Raw genomic sequence first — 23,506 nt, forward strand, 5'->3', positions numbered from 1 at the left:
ATTAGTGGTTTCATAAGAAAAGGAAAAGAGACCTGAGCTAATAAGCACACTTGATGTATCTCTGCCATATTATGACAAAGCAAGAAAGATCTCCCCAGATGCCAAGCAGATGCTGGAAGGTAGAGTTTATTTTGGCTCATGGTATTAGAGTTTCAATCTATAGTCATCTGATTTGTTGCTCAGGGCTGAAGTTGAGGCAGAACATCATGCGGGTAGGGCATGGCAAAGGGAAGTTGTTCCTCTTATAGCAGCAAGGAGGCAGGGAGAGGAGTGGAAGGAGTCACAGAGAAGATGCACCCTTCCAGGGCACAACCCGAATGACCCACCTTCTCCAGCTCTGTTCCATCTGGCTACAGTTACCGCCTAGTCAACCATTGAAACTAGGATGGGCTGATCAGGTCGAAGCTCTTATAATCTAATCATTTACCACTCAGTAATCCTAGGTTAATAGGAGCTTTGGGGGGACCCTTCATATTCAAACCATAATACCCTCAAATTCTGATATTTAACAGGTGATGCTCTGCTCTTGACAAGCCCTTTCAGGATGAAGACCTTCACCCCAGATCAGTTTTCTGATTTATTTTTCTTTTCCATGGTCTCTACTTGATTTCTGACTTACTCTGTCATTTTATTCAAGTCCCTGCTCAAAATGTTGCCAGATCAGACCACAGTGATCATTGTCTGTGAAAGTGTCCCCTGCTACTGTTTGCTTGTCCTGCTTTCTTTTTCTTCACAGCATCTGACATATTTGTGTATTTTCAATTCCTCTTCCATGACTTAAAGGTAAGGACATTTTTGTTCACTGCCATTTCTTCAGTGCTTAAAACAGTGAATATCCATAGTAGGTGTCCAGTAATTCTTGGTGAATTAATTATATTAGGTTGATGTTGAACTTCATCCTCATCTCTTAACCTTTATTGCATATTTGGAATCTGTTTTTCATTCTCTTCTACCTTTTTAAAAAATTTTTTTCTTAGTTGTTGATAGATCTTTATTTTATTTATTTATACCTGGTTCTGAGAATCGAACCCAGTGCCTCACACATGCCAGGCAAGTGTGCTACCACTGAGCCACAGTCCCAGCTCATTCTCTTCTACCTTTTGAGAGATTTCTTTAACATTATCTTTTATCAACCATTAGATATTCGCTTTTAAGAACTGTATTTTTAATTTCTAACAGTTGTTCTCTGGTTCTCTTTCCCTTTGCATCCTGTGCTTGTTTGTGAGTGCAGTGTGGACTTTGTAAGAATGCTAATAGGCTCCCTCCCTCAGTGGATTATTCTGATCCCTGAATTTACTTCTTCCTTTATTCATCTTGGTACTTCTTTTGTTGTAACTGGGTTTTTGTAGTAGCTGGTTTGGGTTTCTTCAGCAGCTGTTTAGAAAGGTCAGTAAATGCTCTTACTTTGATGTAAAGTAGATGGGATAGTAGCAAGGAAGGAAAGGAATGGAGTTCAGTTGGCTCCATTGATTCTGAGGCAATTTAATTTTAATTTTTGTGCCATTTGTTCCATAGTTAACTCTTCCTTGCTTCCAAGATTTGTAAAGAAGAATTGCCCTCTTCTGTGGTTTGGTTTTGCTTTGCTTTTATTTTTCTGTCAGTTGGATCCTGTCTATTTATATTTTTTAAAAATCCTGCAAAACTTTTATTTTTTAATTTTTAGATGGTATCTTTTCTTGTTAACTAATACTAATTGTTTTTTTTCTTTTAGCACTTGTTTCAAGATTATGTTCTTTTAAAAATAACTCATGTAGTCTACAGTAAAATTAGAAAATTCATTTTCCTCCTCTACTTTTACCCCCCCCCCCCAAACACCAGGAGTAATCACTATTAATAATCAAAAATACTTATATCATTTTTAGCAAAAAATATGATTATTACTCTTTGATTTACTTTTTGACTTTAAAGATATATATCTTGGTAATTTTTCTCTCTTACTAATGTACTATCTTTTTTCCAGAAAAATTAAAATTCTGTTTTTTACTCATAGTAAAAAGTAATATCTTTTTAAATTTGCATTTGCCTAATTAGAAACTGGGTAGAGCATTTTTTGCTTATATTTATTGGCCCTTTGTTTTCCTGTTTTTTGAAATTCATGACTTGTTCCTTTGTTCATGTTTTTTTTCCCTAAAGACAAATAGATGTTCTGTATATTCTTATATTTGCATTTTTATAAATGTATTTGATAATATTTTTTGTAGTCTGTTCTTAAAATTTTACTTGTGTTTTTCCTTTTTCAAAAGTCGTATACCAGTTTTATTTAGCTAAATCTGTTGATTCTTTTCCTTTGTGGATTTACAATTTTGTTCCGTTTACTTAGGAAAGACTATTTATTAATCTTATCCTCAGTTAATTGAGAATTGTTATGCTATGCTATTATTTTTCTAAGTATCTGTCTCTGTTACTTCAGTGGGTACTCTGCAGGAAAGTCTCCCTGAAGTGTCTTAAATTGTATGTAATATTTTAGGGATCACCCATCTTACTGGAGGAACAAAATTAATGTAAGAAATATATCTTTTTTTTTCTTTGTGAAATGTTTAGTTATTTTGCTGCTTTGTGACATCAGCAACTTGAATCTAATTTTTTATTTGCTCTTTGCCGTGCTGTTTTTGATTATTATGTCTTTATTTTCTTTTTTCCTGTAAGTCTTTAATAAAGCTTGAAAAATTAAGTGGACTTAAGCCCACTAAATAAGTTTGCAAATTTATTTAGTTTACAAACTGATTTTTAAGATTTTTATTATGTTATATGATTACTTCTAATTATTATCAGAGTAATTTTTGAATGTAACTTTGTGGAAACGAATTCTAAAGCTTCATTAAAAATAGATAACACACACACACAAAAATAGAACCACATTACCTGTATTATCTTTTATTACTGGTTAGGTTTTATTTAAAGGAGTAGAAATGATTTGCCGTTTAGTTGATTTGTTATCCTTATTCATCATCATAAACCTGTGTGAAAACTTGATGATGCTTCTTTGTGGAATTCTTTTTTAAATTTTGAAATATTTGTTAACCTATTTAAAAATAAAACTAAGCCCACTATTAAATAAAATTTTTATGAAAATAACTTCATTTCTTAAAACAAAAATTGATGAGAAGAATGGCATAGTTTTTTACATGTGTGTAAATCTCTGTTAGCTTTTATATTCCTTCTCTGGGATATAGTGTTTTGGTTAAAGGATATGGAGAAAATCCAACTACGTAGAAATATGTAGTTAGAAAATGGAGAAGGATTTTAATAACCATTTCAGACAATTGTGAATATTCTTTAATACTAAACCCAAACTGGTAGTTTTTTAAAGGATAGTTGAAATTTGGGTCTGAAACCATATCAGTGAATATTTCATACTCTAGTTACATTAGAATTCATTGGTTAATTTGTATTCTGGATTGATCTTTTAGTTACACATAATTTTGTACCATCATGCATTTGTTACTTAGAAGATATTGGTTCACCGACTATAAAGATCTTACAAACATTGATAGATTTTATTATACAATACCAAAAAAAATCACATTCATTAATATACTATTGATATCATAAAAAACTTTTTTTAAAAGAAAATTTTTTTATCCCACATGATAGTGGGATTGTGACATATTTGTTATTTGTGGAACTCTTTTTTTAATATTTATTTTTTAGTTCTAGGTGGGCAAAATATCTTTATTATTATTTTATTTTTATGTGGTGCTGAGGATCAAACCCAGTGCCTCACGCATGCTAGGTGAGCGCTCTACCACTGAGCCACAGCCTCAGCTGCTCTTTGTGGAATTCTTATATAACTTAAGAGAATACTCGTTTTCCCTGAAAACACACACATACATACAAATGTTTGTGTATATGCTCACATGCATGCAGAATGGTAGATCTGAAGAACAGAACATAATGACACTGAAATTTTAAGCACTTGGAGGCATTAAGGATAAAGTTATTTCTTTAAAAAATGTATAATGTTTACCCTTTTTACTTTGAGAATCATAATTGATAGAAAAAACCTATGATTTTTTTAATGCCAATGATGAGAGTAAATTATTTTTGGAAATGTATTCATGTTTGCACATGATGCTTTTAAAAATGTGAGTTACTAATTCTGCTAGAATGAACTAAATTCAGCAATAGTGGAAAATACCTGAGGTATGGTACTAAAATCTTCAAAGAATTTATTGTGTCCTATTATATAAGTCATGTCACTTGTTCTCAAATTTGTAAAATAAAGTGCTTTGCTAAGTCATTTCATTTGTATAATTCTACAAAATTTTGGCATGTGTGATATGGTTATTTATGGACAGATGGAATCTATGAATATGTTTAGAATTACTGTATTACTGACAACCTGGTCATTTGGATTATGAATTATAATTTTAAATGTAAACAGAACACCAAATGTATAGGGTATCATTTCTTCAGTGATAAGTTAGATGTACTATTTTTTTATATAAAAGCAAAAAAATGAAGCAAAACCCACTTTCTGCTTACTGAAATGTTTGAAACATCCATAGAGAACATAAATGAAAAAGAGTATCCAGATTTTTTTTCCTTTGAAATATTGGGCTTGTATACTTAAATATTTTGATCCTGAATCTTTGATACTGATAATTTTATAAAATGAAGATTTTATTATGTAAGCTTAGGGAAGAGTAGTTCTTTAGCTGGGATTCATTTCTAAAGAAGCTTACATAAACAGTTTTAAAAATGATCTGAATTAAGTGATAGTATGTATATAACTTGGTGCTTCTTAGCCACTTAGAAAGTATTTGAGAGTGTAGACTTCCTCCCCAGGAAAATAAAATAAAATGAACTTAATAAACATTTATTTCCCTTTTAAAAATATTACACATACTCTTATAAATCCCTGTAGCCTCTTTGTAGAATTATAAGCTGGTGGTATGTGACAATGACAGTCAAATTTACCCCCATATAAATTCAAAGCAAATTAATTTCATAGGAATTTTTCTACTTTTAATTTTGTGACAGCCTATGTGGGATTGTGTAGTTGTGCGTAGTTTTGTCATTAGATACTGGTCTCTGGACTCATGGAATAATAAGTAAACCTCAGTTATAAAGTTGAGACATTACTTTTCTCTAAAATATCTTATCAAAAAAAGTTGGTAAAAAATAATAGAGCATAATTTACTTAATATTTGTGGCTACGACTGTCGGAAATTTCTTTTGGCATAATCCACATGATGAATATGTTAAGTGAAAAGTGAGTGGTAACCATATCTTAGGGGGAAAGAGAGGACAGTTTACTCACTGTATATTTTTCTGTTGATTTAATTTACTATTATGTTATGACCTTGGTCTTTAAAGATACTCTTGGATAATTTTCTTTCTTTTTCTTTTTAATTTTTATTTTGAGATAGAGTCACACTAAATTGCTCAGACTGAGCTTAAATTTCCCATCCTCCTGTCTCAGCCTCCCAAGTAGATGGAATTACAGGAATGCACCACCATATCTGGCTTTCCTTCATTTTCATAGCAGAGAAATTGAAAAGGTTAGGGTATGCCCAAATGGCATACTTAATGGCAGTCTAAGAATTAGGACTAAATTATCCTAACTTTCAGATTTTCCCCCTCTCAGTCACCCATTCTGTTCATTACTATTCTGTTCATTATCTAATAATAGAAAAATAAATCACATTTTTCAAAAATTTGTATTTTAAAATCTTTTGAAAAGTTTGAAAATTTTCATTTCAAATTAGTGACGTCAGATTTAGAATTAGAATGTTAGGTTAAAGCTTGCTAGGCACTAAAATTAACTTTCTGCGCTTTGGACAACTCCGCACATCTTTTCTTGAATTTGTTTTTGACTTAAATTAGAATACTTAATATAAAGCATTATTTCTTTTTAAAATTTTGTTCTTTTTAATTGTACATGACAGTAATAAAACATTATTTCTTAAGACAAAAGGCAATATTCCTTTTTCTGTAAATTTTCTCTTGTTATTTGGAAATACTTGCTGCTTTGGGGAGATACATAAAATATTCCCTGGCATCAGATAATTAAAATTCCAACTATATTTTTATACATTTTATTTGTAGATGCAAAATAATTTATTGATTTATTTTCCACTTTAATTTTGGAATAGGGAGTTGTTTTTTAATTATAAGAATATAGGAAGGTGGGGCTGGGGTTGTGGCTTAGTGGTAGAGCGCTCTCCTAGCACGCTCGATGCACTGAGTTTGAGCCTCAGCACCAAATAAAAATAAATAAATAAAGGATTGTATCTGACTACAACTAAAAAAAAATTTTTTTTAAATGTAGGAAGGTTGGTCAAGGTCAGTAAATTGTTTTATAACAATGGAATAGAATTGTTTGTCCTTCCCATATGTTCTATTATTAGCATTTTCCATCTATTGATCTGTGTTTTGTAAATAAGTTTTCCTTACTATTAAAGAAAGTTATCAAAGCCAACATTTTGAAAATCATTACTTTTCAAAAAAATTAGGTACTTAAGAGATAAATAAATTTGAGGTATGAGTACCTAATGTTATAGATGACGCCTGGATTTAAGTGGTATTCAGCATGAAGGCCGAGGTGGTTGAGATTCATAATCTATTTATAATTTGAGGTCTTAATATCAGTTATAGAAGTTTTAGAACAAATGCGTTTTTAAAAATCATGCTGTATTAATTTTATTAATTAAAAACTCTCTTCATGGAGACTTATTTTATCTTAGAAAATGGCCTTAGGCATTCTCTTTTAATTTATTGATTCAGAACCAAGTGTTTGAAAAAGCATATGAAAAGATTTAGGATAATTGCAATGCACAAAGTGTCCAGCTTGCTGATGATATTTTCCCTTTTTTTGTAGTTTATAAAGCAAAGAATTTTAAATACCTTCTAGAAGGAAATTTTACTTCTTCAATAAAAAGTACTCTATCCAAAGAGTTTCCCCCATCAACTTACAGTTTGTAATGTGGAAGCCTCATTGTGATATAAAATATTACAATATTTTTATTAGGAAGAGAGATCATGGGTGCTCCACATGATGGAATATGTTTCCCAGTACTTCTGTGTTGTAATAAATTGCAATAAAAAATAGAATTTACATGAAATTTGATCTGTTTGAAACTTGAGCCAGTGGGATAATGGATTGTGCTTTGGACTCCAAGGTGGGAGGTGGGGTCCAAGTAGCCCTTTAGTCATGAATAGTAAGGAAATTTCAACGCAGGGCATTTAGGTTACAAGGTTCTTTTCCCATTTTTTGTTGTTACAGGCAAAGGGGAAGATAGTGATGTACTCAGTATAAATGCAGATGCTTATGACAGCGACATAGAAGGCCCGTGCAACGAAGAAGCAGCTGCTCCTGAGGCCACAGAAAATACAGTCCAGAGTGAAGCTGGTCAGATAGATGACCTGGAAAAAGATATTGAAAAAAGTGTGAATGAGATTCTGGGACTGGCAGAGTCTAGCCCAAAGGAACCAAAAGCAGCCACCCTGACTGTTCCTCCACCAGAAGATGTTCAGCCTTCAGCACAGCAACTAGAACTGCTAGAACTTGAGATGAGGGCAAGAGCAATTAAAGCCCTAATGAAAGCTGGTGATATAAAAAAACCAGCCTAGTTATTTAACTTGAGTTTGAATTTTAGGTGTGTTTGATGAAGCCACATCCTATAATTTTGTATCTAAAGTTTATTTGGGGTCTTATGTGGTATTTCTTATGTAACCCTATTAGGTAAACTCATCCTAGGCCTAAAATACTTATTGTTTTTGTTTTGTTTTTTAAACTTTTATATTATAGATGTGTGTTTGAATTTATGGCACATACGAATGCTATTTTAGATGAATAGCTATGTTTGCAAATACTATCTTCAAAGCCATTAGGGAAGAGTCATGGTATTTTTTTTCTTTGTTTTTAAATGTTTGACAACAGACCCAAAAGCTTTAAGGATTGACCAAGCATGTTTCTCTTAAGGCGACTTCTATTTTGCAATAAATATTAAAATTTTTGCTTCTAGATTTGTTAATGGTTTAAGAAATTTTGTTTTGTGTATATGTAATTTTAAAATATTTACTGTTTTGAAGATGCCATCTGTGAATATGGATTTCCTGGTTAAAACTGAGTAGTAGTTTTTGTTGTAAGGCTTAGAGATCTGCTCTTTATGACTGAGTAAAACTTTTTTTATAAAGAAAAAAAAAGACTCAGTTTAAGGCAATTTTTAATAATATAGAATTAATTGCCCATATTAAATTCCAGCAGACAAGCCATCCTAACAGGTATTTGATCCTATTGAACACTTTGTTCAAGTTTTTTTTTTTTCCTTCAATAAAAAGGAACAATTTTGATTTACATTCCAAGCTGTCAGGAAAAGGAGACTGTTTTATTCTACAAGGTTCATCTGGTGGTGTTGCCTGAAGATCTGATGTGCTATAATTTTATGAATCAAAAATAATAAAAGACTTACCATTCTGAATCTAAAGACTTTTGATACTTTTCCGAAAGTAAAGTTAATTTCAAGAACTTTTGATAAGTTTATGTTATAATTAGTCTAATTTTGTATAGTTTTTGTAAACAAATTAGCATCCTATCACAATTACAAATGTTCCCCCCAATTGGTAATTGCAGTTGTTTGATACCAAAATAAATTTAGATAGGGTCCCTTAACTTAAAATAAATTAATTTTTTTCTAAAATATAAATCTGGAGCTGTTTTTATATTTGAAAACAAATGTAGTATATTTTATTTATAAGTCATGTTCTACTGATAATGAGGATTTTCCTTATACATACCTTGCAGGGATTGTTTTACTAGCTGACTTAATTATATGTTTATTTTAGAGGGTATTTTAAATGGATATAGAGGACATTTGTGAAACATTGGTGTTACAGTTACAAATTTACATTTTGCTTCTGAACACGTCTTTAAATAATCCTGTCACTATCTTCCTCTCCAAATCTAACAAAGCATAGAAACCTGTGTCATTTGAAGTATTTCTTTTAGGCTGGTAAATGTGAAGATGACTTAAATAGTGCTCACAGTTATCACTTCATCATGAGAAAGCATTGATTATGGTAAAATAATTCTTCTAGTCCAGCTTAAGCTAAAAGTTAAAATAATAAAGTAGTACAAACTAAACTGTATTGCTGCTTACTAATTATAAAATGTGATAAATGGCATTTGTGTGATTAAACGTAAGAGTAGGAAAAGGTCTGAGTGTTGTGGATTATTAAAGCCCTCATCTCTTGAAGTACTGTGTGTCTCTTCTGTTCAGTGTGCAAAATGCTTTGGAGAATATTTGATTGGAGTAGATATTTGTGAAACAGAATGAACTGAGTGAATTAGAGACTACTGAGATTCCTAACTTTAAAAAAAGAAAAAAAAAAAAAGAAACAGCTTTTTTTCCTCTCTCTGTCTTTTTAATGTGAACAGATTTAAGAACTGTTTGAAAATGACGGGTTTTAGAAAATAGGAATAAATTTGTTTTAGAAATGCCTAATAGGAAAGTGCCTCATTGATCTGAGGCTGCCATTTAAAAAGTTAGTTCACAGGTATTTATTGCTTCTAAGGTCTTCAGTCTTAAAGACAAATCTTAAACCCAGAGATGTTATAGATTTTAGCATGGGACAGATTGATGAGTAAAGATAAACCTGTTGCTTCTTTTTATGCTTGATTCTTTCCTTTTGTTAAGGTAAGGAAAATGTTTGGGTAATAATTAATTGGTAATTAAGCTAAAAGAGAAAAAATGGCAGCCAAATTTTCCACTTAATATCAAATAATTCTAGTATTTGAATTGGGATTTGACCCAAATTTTGAATGTTGTATGGCAACTGATTACAGGTCCTCTGCATTAATGAGCAGCTGTCCCAAGCAGTAGGCCTTGGATCACTTCGAAATGTTCTTACATATTGATTGACATGTATTTTGAAAGCTTATTGCCCAGTTACTAGTAAAACATTGCAATTATGAAAAATCACCCCAAACCCTCAAATCTTTCTATTGAACACAACCAGTTCCTTAAGATTATCATGCAGTGTATCCTTTCATTATAAATGTTTTTGCCAAAACCAGTTTTCAGCAAAATGTTAGATCCTAGAGCATGATTAGTTATCAGAGTAAAGGCATGCTGAATCACTGGAAGAGTAATACAAATTGCAAAGAAATATTCATTTTTCAGTGTCATTTTTAATGTAGATAAAGCAGGAGTGAAGCGATATTTGGGTCACATATTTAGGTAGTCTGAAAGTTTTTAAAGTTCTTAGTTCAGTGCCATCATAAAAAGAAAGAAAAGAGAGTCCAGGCAGAGATACTTTGCTTTGATCATATCTAATTCTGAAAAAGACCAGTGCTTTAACTTAAAACTTCATTTTTAGTTACGTTTAATTTTTCTTTTTATATTTAGGTAGATTCCCTTTTTAAACAAGTGCTCTAATGACTATACCAATAGAAACTCAGATATATTTCCTTGATATTTGATAACTATTTACAGGTGTTCTGAGATGAAAAGAATGTGTGAGTTAAGAGCAGAGAGTTCTGATTCTGCCCTAACCAGCTGTATACAAATGACTGTAAAATGAGGGAAGTAAATTATTAGCCAAATATATGATTTCTTTTTTTTTTAATATTTATTTATTTTTTTGTTTTCGGCGGACACAACATCTTTGTTTGTATGTGGTGCTGAGGATCGAACCTGGGCCACACGCATGCCAGGCGAGCGCGCTACCCCTTGAGCCACATCCCCAGCCCCATTCTTTCAGCTATATTGGTCTGTGATCCCAATACACAATATAGTAAAATTTATGAAAACAGAATTCTTTTCATATGTATTTCTTATATCCTCTAGTCCCTCCCCCTCCAATTCAAAATGAAGCAATTTTATTTAGTCTCTGTTCCTTGCTCTTGCTGGATATGAACATCAATCGAGTTTCCATGTTTTTCCCCCTTACTACAGTCTTCACTGTCAGGATCTCTTGGTAAGTATACGGCCTATAATTACTCATTTTATTTTAGCTTTTATTATTTTAACTTCTTATTTTATTTATTTCAAAATAATACATAAATAAATTTAAGGTTTTCCCCCTAAGAATCTAGTGAAAAATAGCACTTTCTTTCTCTGTCCTTTTTATATGTAGCTATTGCTACAGAGAGGTAAACACTTTCAAGTCTTTAGCTATTTCTTATAGCATTATCTCTGTCTGTTGCAAAATAACATGACTATTCTGCTGCTTCCTGATATTTTGGTTTTAGATTTATCTGTTTTATATTTTGGAATATGAAGACTAAGCTCTAGTTCCTCTTCCTCTCCCCGAAACATTCCTTCCTTCATCCTCCCTATATTGCACTTACATTACACTTTCTGGTAAAGTAAGTGTTCAACAATTATAACTGCTTTGACTCTGGGATTACTGTGCACAGCTGAACTGTGTATATCTGTAATTGTATTTCCTTCTTTGGTCCAATTTTGTTTTTAAATTTTTTAGAATTAATGTAATTGCCTAATTATTTCATTTGCTCAGTATTTCTTTTTTTTATTGGTTGTTTACAACATTACAAAGCTCTTGACATATCATATTTCATACATTAGAATCAAGTGGGTTATGAACTCCCATTTTTACCCCAAATACAGATTGCAGAATCACATCGGTTACACATCACATTTTTACATACTGCCATATTAGTGACTGTTGTATTCTGCTACCTTTCCTATCCTCTACTATCCCCCTCCCCTCCCCTCCCGTCTTCTCTCTCTACCCCATCTACTGTAATTCATTTCCCTCCATGTTTGTTATCCCATTCCCCTCATAACCTCTTATATGTAATTTTGTATAACAGTGAGGGTCTCCTTCCATTTCCATGCGATTTCCCTTTTTTTCTCCCTTTCCCTCCCACCTCATATCTCTGTTTAATGTTAATCTTTTCTTCCTGCTCTTCCTCCCTGTTCTGTTCTTAGTTGCTCTCATTATATCAAAGAAGACATTTGGTATTTGATTTTTAGGGATTGGCTAACTTCACTAAGCATAATCTGCTCTAGTGCCATCCATTTCCCTGCAAATTCCGTGATTTTGTCATTTTTTAATGCTGCGTAATACTCCATGGTGTATAAATGCCACATTTTTTTTTATCCATTCATCTATTGAAGGGCATCTGGGTTGATTCCACAGTACAGCAATTGTGAATTGTGCTGCTATGAACATCGATGTGGCAGTATCCCTGTAGTGTGCTCTTTTAAGGTCTTCAGGAAGTAGTCCGAGAAGGGCAATAGCTGGGTCAAATGGTGGTTCCATTCCCAGCTTTCCCAGGAATCTCCATACTGCTTTCCAAACTGGCTGCACCCGTTTGCAGTCCCACCAGCAGTGTACAAGAGTACCCTTTTCCCCACATCCTCGAAAGCACTCATTGTTGTTTGACTTCATCATGGCTGCCAATCTTACTGGGGTGAGGTGGTATCTTAGGGTGGTTTTGATTTGCATTTCCTTGACTGCTAGAGATGGTGAGCATTTTTTCATGTACTTGTTGATTGATTGTATGTCCTCCTCTGTGAAGTGTCTGTTCAGGTCCTTGGCCCATTTGTTGATTGGGTTATTTGTTATCTTATTGTCTAATTTTTTGAGTTCTTTGTATACTCTGGATATTAGGGCTCTATCTGAAGTGTGAGGAATAAAAATTTGTTCCCAGGATGTAGGCTCCCTATTTACCTCTCTTATTGTTTCTCTTGCTGAGAAAAAACTTTTCAGTTTAAGAAAGTCCCATTTGTTGATTCTTGTTATTAACTCTTGTGCTATGGGTGTCCTATTAAGGAATTTGGAGCCCGACCCCACAATATGTAGATTGGAGCCAACTTTTTCTTCTATCAGACGGAGAGTCTCTGATTTAATATCTAGCTCCTTGATCCACTTTGAGTTGACTTTTGTGTACGGCGAGAGGAGGGGATTCAGTTTCATTTTGTTGCATATGGATTTCCAGTTTTCCCAACACCGTTAGTTGAAGATGCTATCCTTTCTCCATTGTATGTTTTTAGCTCCTTTATCAATATAATATAGTTGTAGCTTTGTGGATTAGTCTCTGTGTCCTCTATTCTGTACCATTGGTCCACCCGCCTGTTCTGGTACCAGTACCATGCTGTTTTTATTACTATTGCTCTGTAATATAGTTTGAAATCTGGTATCGCTATACCACCTGATTCACACTTCCTGCTTAGAATTGTTTTTGCTATTCTGGGTCTTTTATTTTTCCATATGAATTTCACGATTGCTGTATCTATTTCTACAAGAAATGCCATTGGGATTTTGATTGGCATTGCATTAAACCTATAGAGAACTTTTGGTAATATCACCATTTTGATGATGTTAGTTCTGCCTATCCATGAACAAGGTATATTTTTCCATCTTCTAAGATCCTCTTCTATTTCTCTCTTTAGGGTTCTGTAGTTTTCATTGTATAAATCTTTCACCTCTTTTGTTAGGTTGATTCCCAAGTATTTTATTTTTTTTTGAGAATATTGTGAATGGAGTGTTTTTCCTCATTTCCGTTTCAGAAGTTTTGTCGCTCATATACAGAAATGCCTTTGATTTATGTGTGTTGATTTTATATCCTGCCACTTTGCTGAATTCATTTATTAGTTCTAGTAGTTTTTTTTGTAGACCCTTTTGGGTCTTCTAGGTATAGAATCATGTCATCCGCAAATAGTGATAATTTAAGTTCTTCTTTTCCTATTTTTATGCCTTTAATTTCTTTCATCTGTCTAATTGCTCTGGCCAGTGTTTCGAGAAATATATTGAATAGAAGTGGTGATAGGGGGCATCCCTGTCTTGTTCCAGATTTTAGAGGGAATGCCTTCAATTTTTCTCCATTCAGAATGATGCTAGCCTGAGGCTTAGCATAGATAGCTTTTACAATGTCAAGGTAAGTTCCTGTTATCCCTAGTTTTTCTAATGTTTTGAACATAAAGGGATGCTGTACTTTGTCGAATGCTTTCTCTGCATCTATGGAGATGATCATATGGTTCTTATCTTTAAGTCTATTGATGTGGTGAATAACATTTATTGATTTCCGTATATTGAACCATCCTTGCATCCCAGGGATGAATCCTACTTGATCATGGTGCACAATTTTTTTGATGTGCCTTTGTATCCGATTCGCCAGAATTTTATTGAGGATTTTTGCATCTAGGTTCATCAGAGATATTGGTCTGTAGTTTTCTTTCTTTGAGGTGTCTTTGTCTGGTTTTGGAATCAGGGTGATGTTGGCCTCATAGAATGAATTTGGTAGAGCTCCCTCTTTTTCTATTTCCTGAAATAACTTGAAAAGTATTGGTATTAATTCTTCTTTAAAGGTTTTGTAAAACTCCGCTGTGTACCCATCTGGTCCTGGGCTTTTCTTGGTTGGTAGTCTTTTGATTGCTTCTTCTGTTTCATCCATTGATATTGGTCTGTTTAAATTGTGTGTATCCTCCTGACTCAGTCTGGGCAAATCATATGACCTAAGAAATTTATCAATGTCTTCACTATCTTCTATTTTATTGGAATATAGGTTTTCAAAGTAATTTCTAATTGTCTTCTTTATTTCTGTAGCATCTGTTGTGATATTGCCTTTTTCATCTCGTATGCTAGTAATTTGAGTTCTCTCTCTTCTCTTCGTTAGCATAGCTAAGGGTCTGTCGATCTTGTTTATTTTTTCAAAGAACCAACTTTTTGTTTTGTTAATTTTTTCAATAGTTTCTTTTGTTTCAATTTCATTGATTTCTGCTCTGATTTTAATTAATTCTTGCCTTTTGCTACATTTGCTTCCTTTTCTAGGGCTTTGAGATGAAGTGTGAGCTCATTTATTTGTTGGTTTTTCCTTTTTTTGAGGAATGACCTCCAGGCGATGAATTTCCCTCTTAAAACTGCTTTCATTGTGTCCCATAGATTCCGATATGTTGTGTCTGTATTTTCATTTATCTCTAAGAATTTTTTGATTTCCTCCTTTATGTCTTCTGTAACCCATTGATCATTCAGTAACGTATTGTTCATTGTCCATGTGATGTAGGATTTTTCCTTCCTTCTTTTATCATTGATTTCCAGTTTCATTCCATTATGATCAGATAAAATGCATGGTATTATCTCCACCCCTTTATATTTACTGAGGGTTGCCCTATGGCATAATATATGGTCTATTTTTGAGAAGGATCCATGTGCTGCTGAGAAAAATGTATATCCACTTGATGATGGTTGCTATATTCTATATATGTCAGTTAAGTCTAGGTTATTGATTGTGATATTGAGGTCAATAGTTTCTTTATTCAACTTTTGTTTGGAGGATCTGTCCAATGGTGAGAGAGGTGTGTTGAAGTCACCCATAATTATTGTGTTGTTGTCTATTTGATTCTTGAACTTGAGGAGAGTTTGTTTTTTGAACGTCGCAGCGCCATTATTTGGTGCATAAATATTGATAATTGTTATGTCTTGTTGGTGAATGGTTCCTTTTAACAGTATATAATGTCCTTCCTTATCCCTTTTGATTAACTTAGTCTTGAAGTCGATTTTATTCGATATGAGAATGGCCACCCATGCTTGCTTTCGAGGACCGTGTGCGTGGTATATTTTTTCCCAACCTTTTACCTTGAGCCTGTGTATGTCTTTTCCAATCAGATGTGTCTCCTGGAGGCAGCATATTGTTGGATTTGTTTTTTTAATCCATGTTACCAGCCTATGTCGCTTTATTGGAGAGTTTAAGCCATTAACGTTTAGAGTTATTATTGATATATGGTTTGTACTTCCTGCCATGTTTGATTATTTATCTCTTTTTTTTTTTTTTTCTAATTTAGTTTGTTTCTCCATGATTAGCTTTCCCCCCATCCTCTGTCTTTACCAAGGCACTTCCCGCTGATGGTTTTGGTTATTGTTTTTCATTTCTTCCTCGTGTAGAGTTTTGCTCAAGACGATTTGCAATGCTGGTTTTCTGGCTACAAATTCTTTTAGCTTTTTTTTATCATGAAAGATTTTTATTTCGTTGTCATACCTGAAACTTAATTTTGCTGGATACAGAATTCTTGGTTGGCATCCATTGTCTTTCAGTGTTTGAAATACATTGTTCCAGGATCTTCTCGCTTTCAGCATCTGAGATGAAAAATCCGTTGTTAACCTTATTGGTTTACCCCTAAATGTAATCTGCCTCTTTTCTCTTGTAGCTTTTAATATTTTCTCTTTGTTCTGTATATTGGATATCTTCATAACAATGTGTCTTGGCGTTGGTCTACTTTGATTTTGTGTGCTCGGTGTCCTGTATGCATCTTCAATTTGTATATCTGTTTCCTTTTTTATTTCTGGAAAGTTTTCTGTAATTATTTCATTCAGCAGGTTACTCATTCCCTTGGTATGAAACTCTGTGCCTTCCTCTATCCCGATGACTTGTAAGTTTGGTTTTTTTAAGTTATCCCAAATCTCTTGGATGTTTTTCTTGTGATTTTTTACCAGCCCATCTGAGTTGGCTAGACTCTTTTCAAGATGATATATTTTGTCTTCATTATCGGACGTTCTGGCTTCTACTTGCTCCACTCTGTTAGTGATACTCTCGATTGAGTTTTTAATTTGGTTTATCGTTTCCTTCATTTCTAGAATTATTGTTTGATTTTTTTTATAATCTCTATCTCCTGATAAAGATGCTTAACTTCTTCTTTTATCTGTTTATGTAATTCATTTTCAATGTGGTCTTTAAGGTTCCTTTCCATCTGTCTAAGGTGTTCCTTGAGTTCTTTATATTGCCATTTTTCTGATGACTCTAGGTCCTCCTGAATATTTAGGCTGTCCTTCATTTTTTGTACTCCTTTTCTTCCTTGATTTTTTATGGTCATGATACTTCTTGTTCTGTTTGACTGCTGAGTTACTGTTTACTCTTATAAATTTATTTGATGCTTGGGAGGAGAGATATTAGAAGGGAAGGGAAGAAGTCACTAAAGAGAGTGAGTGTAGGCAGGTAGAATTCAAGAAAGGGGGAATAAGAAAATTGAAAACAAATGAAAAGACAAAAGAAAAAAGTGAAAAGAAAGAAAAAACGAAAAAATAAAAATTTAAAACCAAAAAAATATAATGATAATAAACAAATGGAAATTAAAGTTTAAAAAATAATAGTAATAATAATAGAATAAAAAGAATTTAAAAAAATTGAAACCATTAATAAGAAAGTTAAAGAACAACAACATCAACAACAAAAAGTGAAAATAAAATTAAAAAAAATACCAATAATAATCATTAAAAAAAATAATAATAATAAATGCAGTCATAGAGCTCAATTAACTTCTCTTCTAGTAGGTGGAGCTATGCCCACTGGGCCAGGCTTCTCTTCTTGATGGGTGGGAACCAATCACTATGCCTCAGCTCTTCTTCTCAGACTGTGCGGATCTCCAATCCTGAGTGCCTAGGGCCTTCTCTTGTGGTTCTTCAAGCCAGGCCCTGCTCACCTGTGACGTTCACCGCAATACTGGCTACACGCTGGGTCTGCTGCTCCTGGGAGCCCTGTTTCCATGGATGCCTGGGCACACCCTTTCTGTTTGCCTCCCTCAGACCCTAAGTTTGTAGGGCTTGGGGCTGAGGACCCCCAGCGAATTTGTTTGCCCTCAGGTAGCAACTCCCCTGGTAGCTGGTGCAAGGGACCTCTGTTGTCAGCACTGGTGGGAGCGATACCCTGGGTCTGACTATCATGCTCAGGTGGCTTTTACCTCTATGAGTTCAGATGGGCCGACTAGTTATTTCAGCGGGATCATTAGTGCTGAGTCACGAGAAGCAGGCGAACCAGAACTAGAATGCAGCCCAATCTGGGCTCGGTGTGTTCTGAGAGGGGCAGACTGTTCTCCCGGGATCCCCTTCAGCTCAACAGTGCCTAGTGGTCCTGAGCGAACAGTATTTTGACAGTTTACTTCTCCCTATGCTCGCGCAGCTGAAGGGGTTAGAGACTTGATCTCTCTGCGTCCGCCGCCATGTTGGATCACTTAGATTTTAAATTGTCACTCATCTTATCAGCTGTTCCATTTTACTCGGCAGCTCACTCGCGCGGTGAAGAGTCTGCTCTATGGTGCTGCGTGGGAAGCGGCGGCGGTGGTCCAGCTGTGGCCTTCGGGACCCACGGGGAGGGGGTGCGGGTTGGGGGAGGGGAGGCAGCGCCTCGGGACCCGCGCGGGCCGGGTACTGGACATGCGGGAGAGCGGGCGGGGTGGGGGAAAGAAATTGAGATCCAGATTTAGGGAGTGAGTGTGGGAGGAGAGACGGCGGGGAGAAGCAAAGCGGAAAGGCGGAGAGGAGAAGGAGAAGGGGCCGAGGGAGCCGGGCAGCTCGGGGGCTGCAGCCTTACTGCTCGCGCTGAAGTCGTGATGGACTCACTCCACCTTGGCTGGAGTCGTGGCGGATTCACTCCACCTAGGCCCCTTTCTTGACACGGTGCTGAGTCTTTGTCGACAGATCTCCTTTAATGATCTTTACTTCTTCTTTTAAGATGCGGCAACATACGCTGCGGGCGTGGCGGCGCGGAGCACGGAGCAGCTTACTCACTTCCCGCCGCCATCTTCGTTGCTCAGTATTTCTAATAGCAGATATAACTTATACCCAGGCTGTCCTCTAGAAGTACAGATCCCTTAATAGGTTAAGATACATTGCATAATCATTTTTTTTTTCTTTAAAGACATTCCTCTGGAACATTCTGTTCTTTGGTAATCTGAATTGGTTTCTCTTTACCTCATGTTGGGGCCCCCATTTCCTGAATTCTGTCATCTTTTTTTGGCTTATTTCTTTACTTTGACATTCTTCCTATGAAGGACAGCATGAACAATAAATTTTTTTTTATTTATTTGTGTGACAGTATGGCTCAGTTCTGTCCATTGAAACTTTATGTGAGTGCAGATGTCTAGGCTGGAAATCCTTGGGAGCTCTGCACCAGTGCCTTCCAACTTGCACTGATGCTTTTGAGAATTCATTTGTCATTCTGGTTTTTGTTACTTAATGTTTTGTCCTATTTATTTCTCTTTGGAAGTTGTCAGGATCTGATCTTTATCCTGATTCTTCTGAAATTTCTCCATGTGTCAGGGTATGGATATATTTTCATCCAGTAAGTTAAATATTGTGAACTCTCAGGGATAGAAATTGAAGTCATTCAGTTCTGGGAAGTTTGTATTATTTCTTCGGTAAGTTTTTCCCCTTTATTTTCTTATAATCTATATTCCTGGTACTCATTCTGATATATCTAGGCCAATTTTAAATTTTTATTGCTTCTACTTCCTTTTTCTTCCACTTTCTAATATTTTTTCTCAATTTTGTTTTCCTATGACTTTTTAAAAATTTCATATTTTTAATATCCAGAAGATCTTTTTGCTGTTTTTATTTTCTGACTATTCTCTTTTCAAAGTAGCATTCTATTCTTGTATCTATAGGGCAGTGGCTCCAGCATGGGATCCCAGTGACCTTGCACATATCCTGGTTGGCCATGCAGTCAGAGCTTGAACTTCAGATTGACTAAGTCTGGATGGACATAAACCCTGTGATCCTCCCAAGAACATGGCAAGACAGTCTCAAGAGGAGCCCTTACATGACCATTTTCTCATCTGCCTTTATTCTGGAAGTCTTCTTGTCTTTCAAGAGAATGGCTTGAGGCTGTTTCCTACCTGCCTTTCTGGGTCCTTTGAGACATGAGTCTTTCCACCTTTCCCCTGCCTTAGGGCAGAGCTATTAATAGGCTATAAAATTGCTTAGCTGCAGCAAAGCATTAGCTGCACAGCAGCAGGTGTCACATCACTCCATAGTATTGTCATCTGATCTCTTTTGTGTTGATATCACACAGCACAAAGGCTATGGACTATTTCATTATGTATTTTCTCATTATCTGTGTAAGTAATAAACTTTCTGAATCAAAAAAGCATTCTTGCTTCTCCTACTGATTGAACCTGTCAGGACTTGCTTGGCCCTTGCCTAGGCCTTGTGCTTAGCAATTTCATGGATAAATATTAATTTTAATGGTTATTTTCTTTGACTTCTTGCCTTCTGTTTCCTTCAAGTTAATTTTTTCTTATTTGTTTTGCTATTCAATATTTTCTCTGTTTTTTAAAAAAATGCTTGCTGATGTTTTACTGCTTGCATATATGAGTAAGACGCTAAAAAGCTAGTTGGAAGTTTGTGACTAAGGCTCTGTAATGGTGGAATTCTCTCTCCAGCTGGATATCCACAATATGAAGACTTTTACTTAATCCACCTATTTTCGATAGGCTAACCCTGCCTTTAATTCTTCATGCCTGTAATTTCAGCGATTCTGGAGGCTGAGACTGGAGGGTTGAAAGTTCAAGACCAGCCTTAGCAACTTAGACCCTAAGCAACTTGGTGAGACCCTGTCTCAAAAAAATAAAGGCCTGGGGACATGACTTAGTGGTTAAGTACCCCTTAGTTGAATAACTGGTAACAAGAAAAACAAAAACGAAACAAAACAAAAATTCTACTTGGTATGTTTGAGTTTAGAATCTCTTCCACTTTGCCAGAATCTTGAAGCTGATGAATGAATGAATGAATGAATGCTTGTTGCCTATGTGTGTGGAGACCAGCTTTCATGTTCCCCTTCCACTCTGAGGAAGAACCTGGGATCCTCATTACTGTGCCTTACTTGAGTTTGTTAGAATCATGTTACTTCTTACTTTTGTCTCTCTGTGCACTTAGCTTGTAACCATCTTCACCTACTAAGTCGTCCCCATTCATTTGTGTTCCAATTTCCAAAATTTTCTTGACCCATCTCTCATCTTTTTACTGTCTAAAATGGATTATTCCTTTTAATCTCTTTGCCATGTTAGTGCGCTTTCATGAAGGAGCCATGACAAAGCTCAGTTTTAATTTGAGTCAGTCGTTTCTTCTTAGTGTGGGTCTCTGTCCAAGAGTCGTGGCTGGTTGCTTTAGGGAGTTCTCGGGGGATACACTGCTCCAGCTCCTTTTAGATAGTATTATTAGACCTCACTTTGACCTGCTACTATTAGAGACAGAACCCCTCCCAGTTTCAGCTGACAGCCTCAGATTGGCTTGCCATGATTTGTACTGATTTTAGATGTCTCCTTTGTTTATGTTGTTTAGCTGTCCAGATGGCTTCCCTTTCTTTCTCCCACAGAAGTGCTGATATGGTTTTATGACTTGTTAGTGGTTTGTTCTAATCTGATTATATTAAGGAGTTTGGGGGTATACTTAGTTTTAAATGTGTTGGTATTTCTATTGCTTTGCCTAGTTTTCTGTGGGAATTTGAATAGATTCAAAGACTGTCATGTGGAGAGTATGCGTATGTTTTTATTTAAAAACACTTAGTCTTATTTGTATATGAATAATATTTTATATCCAAGAAAATAATTTATATGTAAATGATATTATTGAATTATTTTCAGAATTTTCTTAAAATTATTTTGTTAATTTTGATGAATTTTCCTTGATGGTAAAAGTTATTTTTCTTTTAAAACTAAAGTCTGCTTTTGTTATCTTACTTAGAAGTTGTTAGTCTAAAATAGCAATTTAGCACTGCTCATTAAGAGCATAATTTAATTTTATTAGATATAATTTATAATAATTGTTGTCAGTTGAAAGATTATTTATTTATTTGTCTTTTGGTACTGGGGATTGAACTCGGGTGCACACTACCACTGAACTACACCCCCGAGCCCTTTTTATTTTTTGAGACAGGGTCCCACTGAGTTGTCCAGATCGGCCTGGAACTTATGATCCTCCTGCCCCAACCTCCTCAATAGCTGGGATTATAGGTATGTGCCACTGCGCCTGTCTGAAAGATTTTTTAAATTATGAAGTAGAAAGTACTGTATATTAAAGTGAACACATAACTTTTTTTCCCTGTAAAATTATGTAACACTTTTTTTTATTAGAGTTTTATAGTTATACATAGTAGTTGTATTCATTCCGACAAACTCATACGTGCATGGAATTCATTTTCAGTTCATAATCCACCCCTTCCTTCCCCCTTTTTCTTCCCATCCTCCTTCCTGTCTCCCATATTCCTTCCTCTATTAGACTTCCTTTCCCTCACTATTTATTCATATTTGATTGGTTCTTTTGACCTATGTATATAGGTGAAGCTCCCTGTGGTATATTTATGTATGTACATAACATTATGTTTTAAGAATTTATTCTGCTTTGCCTCTCCCTACCCATTCCTCCCCTCTGCCTATCACCTTCTTCCACATTACTAATCTTCCCTTTATCTTTATGGAAACATAACTATGGATTCAGAAGGACCAGTATTTTAATGTTCTTTTAAAAGTTTTTTTTTTTTTGCTGTTTTAAAAGTTTTTTAAAAGAGAGAATTCACTGTGTCACTTTTAAAAGAGAAGTTGTTTCCTGTGAACAATTTATATTTGTTCATTACTTTTCTGTTTTAGTATATCTTTCCCTGAAACATTCAAAGTTCAAAGAAGAGCTAGAAGTTATGGTAATTGATCCTTGCCCTTCATCCTCCAGATATATTTGACATGAGATTTTTAAAATAATATTCTGTTTTTAGTGTGATATTCTAAGTCACCAATTTAATGAAAATTTGGTATTATTGCTATTATGTTTATCAGTCTTTATAACATAGTCTCAAGAAAAACTAAAAACCAACTTAACAAAAAACCTCTCTGCCTGAAAAGAGATTCTGGAAGCATCAGTAAATATAGTTTTTGTCTTTTAGTGGAAAAGATTGCTTGATGTAGTTTTAGCTATAAAACAATTGTTTTGGTGTTAAACATCTGTGTAATAGCTTTTTGTGGAATTTTTTTATTAGTAAACATGGAAGACGAGAATATAATATCAAGAATGCTATGATATCAAATTAAAATCTGAATATGATGTCTTTTGACTATTCATGATTATATAAACCTTCATGTTTATTTCTACAACAAATCTGCAACATGCAGAAAGAAAAAAAAGTCTTTATTATGTTCCCTTATTTATAGCCAAATTTAAATGTTAAAATACTGCATTTTCTTGTCAAGTTTCATGTTTTATAGTTCTTTCTTGCTATTAACATTAAAATATGTAAACGGAATACTTATGTATTCTGAAGCCTGTAAAACGGTTTTTGTGGGGCACTAGTTAATCTTACTGCTGCTATAGTCACCAGAGAAAGAGCCAAACTGTAAATACTGTATAGTTATGAAAATGTGGAAGAAAACCAGTCATTTTTGTTTTTTAAAAACATATACTCAGCTGTTCTCTAAATGTACCTTAAGATGTCATTTTTTCCTACCTGGTCTCTAAGTAGAAAATCTCTTGTCAGGATGTGAATTTTAGCCTGTATGGCAAAAATCAGGCTTATATAACTTACTGCTTTACATCTTGAACAAATAAAATCAATCCTTCCCAATTACAGAATACATAAAATCAATCCTTCCCAGTTACATCAACATATGACAACTCTTAAGAACTTGGTGTTTGTGTTTCTATTCATATGTTAGTGCTAAATTATTTTTTAAAGCCTATAGCCTTTAGTGATAGTTAGGTGTCTCATTGATAGCTATTTATTTATTTATTTGGTACCAGGGATTGAACCCAGGTGCATTTAACCACCAAGCCATATCCC

At 34.5% G+C, this 23,506-nt stretch overlaps 1 protein-coding gene across 8 annotated transcripts in view; it reads left to right on the forward strand.

The window, feature by feature from the left end:
• The window catches only part of CAAP1 (caspase activity and apoptosis inhibitor 1), a 460,161-nt gene that overhangs the window by 39,125 nt on the left and 397,530 nt on the right, over positions 1-23,506 (forward strand). Inside the window, exon 6 of one of the 8 annotated variants that reach the window (XM_081264027.1) lies at positions 7,229-9,200. The exons of 6 other annotated variants lie outside the window; for them this stretch is intronic. In XM_081264027.1, the coding sequence (XP_081120153.1) occupies positions 7,229-7,575 (347 nt within the window). In that variant the 3' untranslated portion in view covers positions 7,576-9,200. Of the gene's footprint in view, positions 1-7,228; positions 9,201-19,346; positions 19,908-23,506 lie in introns of those variants that run through there. One more of the 8 variants, XM_081264033.1, reaches the window with a different exon arrangement.

This window comes from Spermophilus citellus (genome assembly GCF_964194105.1).
Source record: "Spermophilus citellus genome assembly, chromosome: 2".
Classification (NCBI taxonomy): Eukaryota; Metazoa; Chordata; class Mammalia; order Rodentia; family Sciuridae; genus Spermophilus; species Spermophilus citellus.